General features: G+C 52.1%; 1 protein-coding gene across 4 annotated transcripts in view; it reads left to right on the forward strand.

The window, feature by feature from the left end:
* caska (calcium/calmodulin-dependent serine protein kinase a) overlaps positions 1 to 10,121 on the forward strand; it is a 32,628-nt gene extending 22,507 nt beyond the window's left edge. For 2 of the 4 annotated variants that reach the window (XM_061822689.1, XM_061822690.1), the window contains 15 exons: positions 1,018 to 1,068; positions 1,392 to 1,472; positions 1,925 to 2,113; positions 2,191 to 2,269; positions 2,340 to 2,425; positions 2,500 to 2,568; positions 2,690 to 2,758; positions 3,015 to 3,050; positions 4,040 to 4,236; positions 4,418 to 4,533; positions 5,768 to 5,848; positions 6,381 to 6,461; positions 6,542 to 6,744; positions 7,067 to 7,150; positions 8,607 to 10,121. In XM_061822689.1, the coding sequence (XP_061678673.1) occupies positions 1,018 to 1,068; positions 1,392 to 1,472; positions 1,925 to 2,113; positions 2,191 to 2,269; positions 2,340 to 2,425; positions 2,500 to 2,568; positions 2,690 to 2,758; positions 3,015 to 3,050; positions 4,040 to 4,236; positions 4,418 to 4,533; positions 5,768 to 5,848; positions 6,381 to 6,461; positions 6,542 to 6,744; positions 7,067 to 7,150; positions 8,607 to 8,792 (1,608 nt within the window). In that variant the 3' untranslated portion in view covers positions 8,793 to 10,121. The remainder of the gene's footprint in view (positions 1 to 1,017; positions 1,069 to 1,391; positions 1,473 to 1,924; positions 2,114 to 2,190; positions 2,270 to 2,339; positions 2,426 to 2,499; positions 2,569 to 2,689; positions 2,759 to 3,014; positions 3,051 to 4,039; positions 4,237 to 4,417; positions 4,534 to 5,767; positions 5,849 to 6,380; positions 6,462 to 6,541; positions 6,745 to 7,066; positions 7,151 to 8,606) is intronic. The other 2 variants (XM_061822691.1, XM_061822692.1) reach the window with 1 other exon arrangement.
* Positions 10,122 to 10,176: the final 55 nt, after the last annotated feature.

Below are 10,176 nucleotides of genomic sequence, written 5' to 3' on the forward strand. Positions count from 1 at the left end.
ACTTCCGGAGCGCCTCGTTGTTCGAGTCCATTATGTTTGGGGGGGTCGTGCAAAAAGCATGTTTTTCTCAGCCACGCGTGCTTTTTCCTCTCCTCCGACTGAAAGGAAAACTGTGCTTCGTCCCTTGAATGTTGCTGGCTTGTTTTCCTTAAATTTGTCATCTTCCAACGGTGCTTTACCTGAGCGGCTGCGCCACGCTGGGGAGCTTGAAAGAGTTGCATTCTGGTCCTTGGTGGGCTTTTGGCGCAAGGGTGGAAAATCCGTTTTGTGTGCGTCGCGTTCAGGCAGAGGCAGTCGTGTTGTTAATTGTGGACTTTGTTGAATTGGCGAGTGTTGAGCCCGGCAGCTGGCGGCGGCCCGTCCCCAATCCCACAATAATGTCGTTGTTATTAAAACGACTGATTAGCATTCAGTTCTACAACAACAGAAGAGAGAGAATTTTGCGATGATACGCACAGAAAGCTTAATGCCGCACGAATGACGGTCTTTCAGTTTCAGAAGCGGAACCGTTTTTCCCAGCTTTCCGGAACGATTGCCTCTGATTGCTACAATCCACCGAGTCAACGGAAAGCTAAGAAGTAGCAGCGGCAAAAAAATAACTGAGCACATCGTTTGCGGACGTCAAAAAATGTCCCCGCCCTCGGAGCAAAAAGTTTGGACGTCGTGCGATATTTTGAAGGCTTTCCGAGCAGGCCTGTTGTTTCGTTGCCCTCTTTTGGACGTGACCGCACGCCAAGTGTTGCATTGAGGGGGAGCGGGATTCCAAATTTTCAGTCGCTGAGCCGTCACACCACCGCCGCCGTCGACGTGGCCGACCTGGACTGCTTTGAGCCGATCGGGGGGGGCGCCTCCCGCCCGGGATGCGTCGCTTCGCAGGCGGTGTTGGTCTTCCGCTAACGACCGAACGGAGCCGCTTTGGCTGGCTTGCCGCACTAATCTGAAAGCCGGCGGAAGGGTCGGGTCGGGTCAGCTCGCCCGTGTTAACCCGGTTCTCCCTGTTGTCTTCCTCCACTCAAGACGCGGCCGTCGCCCCGAGAAGACGCCGACGCTGTCAAAGGCCTGCGATACGTAAGAGCGCCGGCGCTTTTCGGTGCGTGGCAGGCGGGCGGTCCGGATGGCCCCTCGCCCGGCGAGCCGCGACTGCTTCACAATGGTTCCTATTCAAAGACGACCCCCCCCACCCCCAACCCCCCAAATTCACCGGGCAGCCGCAACAGAACCGCAGCTGACTTGCGACTCGGCGCTGCCAAAAGAGGAGGGGATTTTTCGGCTCTGTGTCCAAACTTGGCACTGACGAGCCCCGGGGGGCGCTCGGGGAGCTCGGCCGGAGATTTCGTAGCGCAGTTTTTGGAAGACTGCGGCCATTGAAAGCATCTTGGTGTGGTCCTCAGGTGCTGGAAGAGATCTCGTGCTACCCGGAGAACCACGACGCCAAAGAACTGCGACGGATTCTGACTCAGCCGCATTTCATGGTGAGTTCAGGAGCGCTTGCGTCATCGCGTACGTTGTCGAAAGTCTTCCACGCGTCTTTGTTCTGGGAAAAGAAGTGCCGACGCGCCACGAGCAGTCCGGTGAGCTCGAGGAATTCAAATCCAATTTGTCCCGGCAGCTTGTTGGGTTCTGGCTCGTATGATTTTATATTGACGTATTTCCTACCACAATAACGCTAATAGAATGTTTCCTGTGATGATATCATGGAAGAAAATCACTCGCAAGGAAGAAAGGAACACGTTGAGAATATCGAAATCTTACAAAAACACAAATAATGTCGCACTGACTGAAATCAACCGTCCGTCCGCTGCCGCCGCGACAACGGATGGATGAAATCGATTCGTGGCCTAGAAAGTTTCAAGGGCGCACTCGTGGATGGCAAACGTTTGGGCGAAACGGAGCCACCGACGCGAAGGCCTCAAATGTTTTGCAGGCGCTGCTGCAGGCCCACGACGTGGTGGCCCACGAGGTCTACAGCGAGCAGGCGCTGAGGGTGACGCCGCCGCCCGCCTCGCCCTACCTGAACGGCGACTCGCCCCAAAGCGCCAACGGAGACGTGGACCTGGAGAACGTCACCAGGGTGCGGCTGGTGCAGTTCCAGAAGAACACGGACGAGCCCATGGTGCGCACGGCACGCCGAAAACCAAATTGCATCCAAATGCGCCAACGATGTCAAGTTTTGCTCGTTGACGGCCGCAGGGCATCACGTTGAAAATGAGCGACGCCAACAACTGCATCGTGGCCAGAATCATGCACGGGGGGATGATCCACAGACAAGGTAAGGACGCAACAGCCGCCGTCGCCGTCGTCGTCGTCGCCGCCAACGCCGTCCCCTCCCGCCCCGTCAGGCACGTTGCACGTCGGCGACGAGATCAGGGAGATCAACGGCATCGGCGTGGCCGACCAGACGGTGGAGCAGCTGCAGAAGATGCTGGTGAGCGTCGGCGGGCGCCGCACCCGCCGGGCGCCGCCGACGCCCTGTTTGACGTGGCGCTCGTGTGTTTGCAGAAGGAGATGCGAGGCAGCATCACCTTCAAGATTGTTCCCAGCTACAGGACGCGGGCCTCCTCCTGTGAGGTAACGTCTTCCTTCCTTCCTTCCTTCCTCCCTCCCTCCCTCCCTCCCTCCCCGGCCTCGCTCACTCGTCTCCTCACTAACTGTGTCGGCGCGCTGTGCTGACGCGCGTGTCTTATTTCAGAAAGTGTCGCCCTGCACGTCCCGCCAGTCGCCTGCCAACGGCCGCTCCAGCGTTAACAGTTCCATCTTGGTAAGGATGCCCGACCCGACCCGACCCGGAGGAGGAGGGAAAAAAAAAAACAAAAAACAAAAACAACAGCCAAAGAACGAGTGTTATGAATGGGAAGAAGAAGCCCCCGACGGGTCCGAGATGTCAGTTCCCAAATTGGCGTTGCTCGCGTGCCTCTCGGGAGCTTTCGCCAAAACGTTCCCCGACAACGTTTTGACCGCCACGCTGACCCGCCTTCTCTTCTTTCTGCCCGGCGACGCTTCCTCGACCCGCTCAGGACCTTCCGTCCGCCGTCCAGCCCAAAAGCCGACAGGTAAATACCGAAACGGGCCCGCCGGGGCGTCCTTTCCGCCGGGCGGTTCGCGTCGCCCTCAGTTTGCCGAGCTCGCGTCTCATCGACCGAGGCGGGAAAACGGCAACAAACAATAACTTGACGTCCGAGCGTAAAGTAACTCGTGTTGCAGAAAGAGATGAAGACAAGCCGTCGGCAACCCGGTCGGACCTTCTCTCTGCAACGGCAAAGGAACAACAAAGAGACTTTCTTGCCGACATGGACGCAAAGCGCTCGGATGTTCTGCCGGAAATCAATCGAGCAACGCTGATTGTTCCGAAAACGTCAACGGTGGCACAAATGTTATCGCTGACGTTGCGGCAATTAGACAACGTATTGGGGGGGGGGGGGGACAACAACAACAACGCAGCAACGGTAACATTTGTCCATCTGCTCTGCTTTCCACATGCTCCTTCCGCGCTAATCGCTAAGCTATCATGACACAAACGGGATGTAAAACGCACGTGTCGCGTAGGTCCGGACGGAACCCGCGAGTTGACCGCTCGGTGGAAAGGTGCAAAAGTTGCGTGTTCAACGGCGCAGGCACATTTTAGGGTATATAGGTAGTATATTATGCAGCTTTGCATCCTTCTACTTTGCCTTTGTGCAGTTTAACTTGACAGGTGACTTTTGGCTTCTTTCCTCGTCGTTGAGTGAAATTCAGCAATGGCGCAGAGACGCACGGGCGCGCGTTTGCTCTCAGCGATTGTGATGCTCTCAAATCCAGAGATCGTACCCAGATCTCCAATCGAGGACAAAATGCCCCCCCCAAGCCAGGGCATCCCCACCGCAGGAAGTATTCAAAGTGGCTTCGAGCGAACAAAACGAGACGGTGTGCCGTGACTTACCGCAGTTGCCTAGCTTAGCCTAGCTTAGCCTGCCCCGAACTTTTTGTTCCTCTGAGCAGCAGCAAGGAATGCTCAGGCCGTCCGTCCCGGTGGCTGACCCGAGCGCTGCGTTGTAACCCGCAGATCTACGTGCGGGCTCAGTTCGAGTACGACCCCTCCGAGGACGAGCTGATCCCCTGCAAGGAGGCCGGCGTCCGCTTCCGCGTGGGCGACGTCCTCCAGATCATCTCCAAGGACGACCACAACTGGTGGCAGGGCAAGCTGGACGACACCAAGAACGGCGCCGCCGGCCTCATCCCGTCGCCCGAGCTGCAGGAGTGGTGAGAACTCGGCGCCGCTTCTGATTTGGGTTTTGGGGCGGGTTGAGCCCCTTTTTAGTTTCCAGCTGGGAAGATGACGACGACCGGGGACTTTGAGCTTTTCCCTTAGGTCGACGATTTTGCCGACTTTTGACGGCGAGCGTGTGTGTGTGTGCGTGCGTGCGTGCGTGCGTTGGGTCAGGCGTGTGGCGTGCATGGCGATGGAGAAGACCAAGCAGGAGCAGCAGGCCAGCTGCACGTGGTTCGGCAAGAAGAAGAAGCAGTACAAAGACAAATACTTGGCCAAGCACAACGCAGGTACTTCCGTACGTGTCTCCGCGCCTGCGCCTGCGAGGCTCGGCTACGTTTGTATGTATCAATACGCACGCATGCGGTTACGTTTGCACGCTTATCTTTTGAGCCGCGTAGGATCCGTCACAACTTGTATTTGTGCGCGTGCGCAAGGTACTCCGACTTGTGCCGGCGTCTTGTTTGGATCCGTGTCGGCGCACCCCTACTGATCTGTTTCCATGGCGACTGGACACATCCAAGTAGCAGTTTGCTCTCGTTTCGTGTGGGCCAAATTGGGGCGCGCGTGTACAATTCGCCAATGCGTGGTCGCACGCCGTCATTCTGCGCTGTAGTTTGCGCGCGGACACGTGTGCTGTCGTATTTGCCATATCGTACACGTGCATTTTGTTTCTTGCGAGCGTTCTGGTTTTCCGGGCTGAATTGCGTTCGGGCAAGAACATGGACGCAATTTCAAATTGCTTCATTTGAGATGTTGCATTTCGAGCCGGAATCTGAATCGCATCATTTGAGACGGAAGAAGTGCAATCAACAAAGTCCATTGGCCTTCTCAACGACGACGCCCCCACGTTCTCGGACGTCCTTTTCCGTCTTTGGAAGGCAGCGTCTCGTCATCTCTTTCTGATTGCACACAGGCGGAGGGAGCCGTCACGTGACTCACAAACAAAGGCGCCGATTGGCCCGAGTTCAGTTTCGAGATGGCCGTCGCAGCTCATTTGAGGAGCAAAAAATCTTCCGTTCACATTCAAAAATTCAATTTCAGATTCAGGTTTCAATGCACTCGTTTGAATTTGGAAGAATAAATGATGCAAACGTTGCACGATGATCTTTTTTGATATTTCATTCCGCTATTTTGCGTCAAACTTGGATCACGCTGAGATCAGTGTATTTTTTTTTTTTTTGCCGTAAAACTGTTTTGGGTTCGGGCCACAGCCTCCAAAAGTATTGGACCAGCGAGTTAGTTCAGTTGTAGACCGAAGACCAAAAAGCGTTTGCGTGTTCGGCCTTGTCGGTCTGCATCCTTTCTTTTGTCCAAAGTGCTGTTGTAACCCTGGTGCGCTTGTGTCTCGCTTGCCTCTCCCGAACGGCTCGCTTCCACGTAAGTAGCGCCGCCTCGGCTTTCTTCACGTTGTCATCGAAAGGATTTCCCAAATATTTTGCTGTGAATGTTTTGTGGGCTTTTTCCCCCCGTTCTGATTGGCTGCTTTTTTTGTTGTTGTTGTTGCCCCGCCCCCTCCCTCAGTGTTCGACCAATTAGATTTGGTCACCTACGAGGAGGTGGTCAAGCTGCCCGCCTTCAAGAGGAAAACGCTGGTTTTGTTAGGTGAGACCGCGCCGACCTTTGACCGTTCCATCGTTTGGTTCGCACGGTAAACCTTCACAAATGTCTGAGTCTAAAAATATTAAATATTGTAAATGAGTACATTTCCAAAGAGGGAACACGGTCGTCAATTTCTGTGCATAGTTGAATTTGGGTGGTTACATGAAAGAAAAAAGCGAAGCGAAATGAGCAAAAACGACGCCACCTTTTGGCGTATAAAAAATTTTCACAAGATAGCGTCAGTGTCGTCAAGTTCATGAATAATTACTCAATATTATATTTGATCGCAAGACAGAGTAAATTGTGAATCTATAATTTCATATAAAGTACAAATGAAATATTTAGTTGAAAGTAAGGACTAAAAATAGAACAACTCAAAATAAGACTACAAGTGATATTTTAAAAATGTAAAACATGTAATGAGAATCATTCCTGAAATGCAAATCCAGTATTGTTTTTTTTTTTTTTTTTTTGGGTCATTTTCAAAATAACAATGAGCTGCGTTCAAGTTGTTGTTGTTTTTGTCGTCGTCGAGGCGCTCACGGCGTTGGCCGGCGACACATCAAGAACACGCTCATCACCAAACATCCCGACAGATTCGCGTACCCCATCCCGCGTAAGCCGCCGACTCGCTCGCACGCCGACAACAACAAGAACGTAAAGCGCGACGCCGACGTTTACCCGTACGTCCCGCAGACACCACGAGGCCGCCCAAGAAGGACGAGGAGGACGGCAAGAACTACTTTTTTGTGTCGCACGAGCAGATGACGCAGGACATCAGCAACAACGAGTACTTGGAGTACGGCAGCCACGAGGACGCCATGTACGGCACGCGCCTGGAGACCATCCGCCAGATCCACCGGCGGGGGCTGCTCGCCATCCTCGACGTCGAGCCTCAGGTCGGCCGCGTTCGACCGCAAAAAGGTTGACAAATGTTTGGAAAAACGGGAGGACACGAAAAGGTTGACCGTGGAAGCTTTGAGCCCCGCGTCCGAGTTGCAGTGTCAATAGTTGACTTTTGCACACAAAGGAATGTCGACGTGCGGAGGAGAAAAAAACAGCACGCTGGTATTACGATTGGCCATTTTTTTTTTTACCAATTTCTTTGACACAAATGAAATGGCAACAGAGAATGAGAACAGAACATTTTTATTGGGGGGGGGGGGGGAGCAAGATGGCAGTTTGTTCAAAAGGGGAGTAATGGTGTCATTTGTGTGACAGGCGCTGAAAGTTCTCCGCACGGCGGAGTTCGCGCCGTACGTGGTGTTCATCGCGGCGCCGACCATCACGCCGAGCATCCATGAGGTGAATGCCGTCCCGCCCGCCGTCCCCGCGTCCTCACCTTTCTTCTTGCTGCTTTATCTTTGCACCCGATGCACGCACGCGCGCCCCCGCAGACGCCCAGGTGGTGTCGCACGTTGCCAGTAAGTGTCGTGCCGCGCTGGCGGGTGGTCGGTGGCTTCGTAAACGTGGGTTTGTGAACGCGACAGCAAATGCTGACATTTTGCCCGTTTCCCAGCAAAAGGGACGAAGGTACCGACAAAGTAGGAGGACAAAATGCGCCACGTATTAAATCGTAGTCGTCACGCCCGCCCCAATAAAGATCAATTGGCAAAATTGTCACCGAGTTGTCAGTCAAGAAGCGTCGAGAAGAATCCTTGTTGGAGCACAATTCAAAAGCCGCAGCGTGACATCTCATATTTGTTTGGCATCGTTTTTACACCGGATGCCCTCCTGGGAAGTGAAGATACAAACTCACGACCCGGGATGCCAAAGCGAGCTCCGGGGCCTCCTCCAGGAATCGCAAAGAAAACAAACAAGAAACATCATTTGGTCAGAACGTCAAGTTGTGAAAGGTTGGCGGCATTACAAGAATAACATTCGACTTATCTAAAAAAAAAAAAAAGAAGAAAGAAAGCAAAGTAGGAATTGTACGAGAAGAGTCAACGTTGCAAACCTGGAAAAATACTTTGAAAAACGCATGAATTTGGGCTGTTGCAAGAAAAAAAGAAAAAAACATTTCAATATTCCAATGAAAGATGGAATTTGATGGCAATCGAGTGTGAAAGTTGTGTGGACGTTCCGATGTTACGACCCAGCAAAAAGTTGGATCGGAAGTTAATTGCTTCCAAAGTCGTTTCGGAATGTCAAGTCGAAGCGCTTTTTACGTGGAAATAGCATCACCTGTCCCGAGCCGGGGGGGGGGGGACAAGTGCATAACGTAAAGAACGACAGAAATGACAATGCGGAGAGAAGGTTGCAAAATGAAAAATGGAGGGACACAAGCAAACATTTGATAGGCGAGAGAAAAGAGACGCACGCGACTGAACATCACCAAAGATTCTTCAGGTCTGAAGAAGGTGAAGAAAGACGAATGAACTTTGTACTTTAGCAAAGTCTGCTAGCTAGCGTGATTAGGTGACAGTCGAGCGTAACCAAATGCATCGTGGGTAAAGGTTGACGGCCTTCCTTGCCAATGGGATACCAGCAAGCCGCTACGGCGATGGCCAATGGGGAAAGCGGCTCCATCGCGCCACAAAACAACGTCCGGGAAGTTGACGTTGGGGGAAATTTGGGGCTTGCGAACACAGCGCCGCCTTTTTGCCTTTCCCATGGTGACTTTTCCCAGGAGGCGTTTCGTAACCTGAACATTTTGCTCACTAGAGACGTTTGTAAGTAGAGGTACGACTGTAGAAGGAAGTGACGTGAGCAAAGAGGACGGCGTCTAACCGGCTTTGCCCCCCCCCCCCCCCACCCCCAGGACGAGTCGCTGCAGCGTCTCCAGAAGGAGTCCGAGATCCTGCACAAGACGTACTCGCACTACTTCGACGAGACCGTCGTCAACAACGAGATCGACGACACCATCGGCCGCCTGGAGGAGGCGGCGGCGCTGGTGTGCGGCGGCGGCGGCGGCGGCCAGTGGGTGCCCGTCTCCTGGGTTTACTGAGGAGGGCCCCCCTCGCCCCCACCCCACCTTTTTTTTTTTTTTTTAACTCAACGGTGGACATTGACTTTGACTGAGGGGGGGGGTGGGGGGGAAATGAAAACACAAAAACGTCATCCGGCCTCACTATTTATTCACGCCGCATTCTGCTTTTCTCCCTCCTTTTTTTTTTTTTTTTTTTTAACCTCTCGCTCCACTGACGTCATTTTGGACTTTCGAGGAAACTCCTTCATGCCGTTACAATTCTGGCGCCCACCGGTTCTTATTATTGGGGAAAAAAGAAGACGGCGACCGATGCGGTCCATGTTTCCCTCTCGTTGCTGTGCAGAGATTTGAAAAAGAATCCAGAAGACGTTTGAGAGGTCGCCAATCGTCGCCGCCTCCAACGTTGCACTTTTGCAAAAACTGACAGCTGGCAAAATGGTGCCAGGTGATCGCGGCTCATCGGGCCCAGTGCAACTTTTGGTTGTTTTTCTTTCCATCAGTTTCTGTTCACTTTCTGGACTCTTTTGCGGCCTTTCGTCCCACCGCACGTCCGAGCTCTTTCCTGCCTTTGAGAAGAAAAAAAAAAAAAAGATGCACTTTTTTTTGGGGGGGGGGGCGGGGGTTGCGTTGCGTGACAAGCAAAAAGACAGTTTTATCCCCCAGAACTGCAATACGATGGCAATGGACGTCATATTTTGAAGTGAAATGTAACATTTTACAAGAATAAATGTGGACTGTAACCAGACAAAACCTGAACGATGTCCTGACAGAAAAGAATCTTTTGGGAACTATGAAAAGTTTTTTTTTTTTTTCCCCCAAAATGTGGCTTCCTCCAACAGCTGAACTTGATTTGATGGAATGTCCGTGTATAAAAAGTCACAACAGTAGGAAAAAGGCTATTTAAAAAAAAAAAAAAAAATGGTTTTACTACTCGAGCAAAGATGACGTAGTGATTTTATTTGGAATGACGATTTTTTTTTTTCTTTTGCCCCATAAGAGGGCAGTCAAAATATGGGGAAAGGGAAACATTTTATGAAATTAAGCATAACCCAAGGAAGGAAAGAAATGTGGCAAACTTTCAATTTTGCCATAATAACAATAATAAAGCAGTCATGCTCCGTGCCCACTGGACTCCAAAGCCAGATTTGGACCTTCTACTAGAACTGCGTTGACTTGTGGAGTCAATGTTACGACGAGGGAAAAAAAAAAAAGAAGTTCCGATCCAAGAAGAAAAGAAGGAGGAGGTGAGCCGTCAGATCGCGAGAACAAATAAATAGAAGCAAACGTTTTAGCGGAGTAAGCGTTCATCATCATCATTTGGGAGAGGTGGTCAAGGTACCGGGGGGGGGGGAATTATTAAAGGCTATTATGAGCATGGGGGGGGAAGAACGGGACACAAAAC

Source organism: Syngnathoides biaculeatus, chromosome 6, assembly GCF_019802595.1.
Source record: "Syngnathoides biaculeatus isolate LvHL_M chromosome 6, ASM1980259v1, whole genome shotgun sequence".
In the NCBI taxonomy this organism is placed as follows: domain Eukaryota; kingdom Metazoa; phylum Chordata; class Actinopteri; order Syngnathiformes; family Syngnathidae; genus Syngnathoides; species Syngnathoides biaculeatus.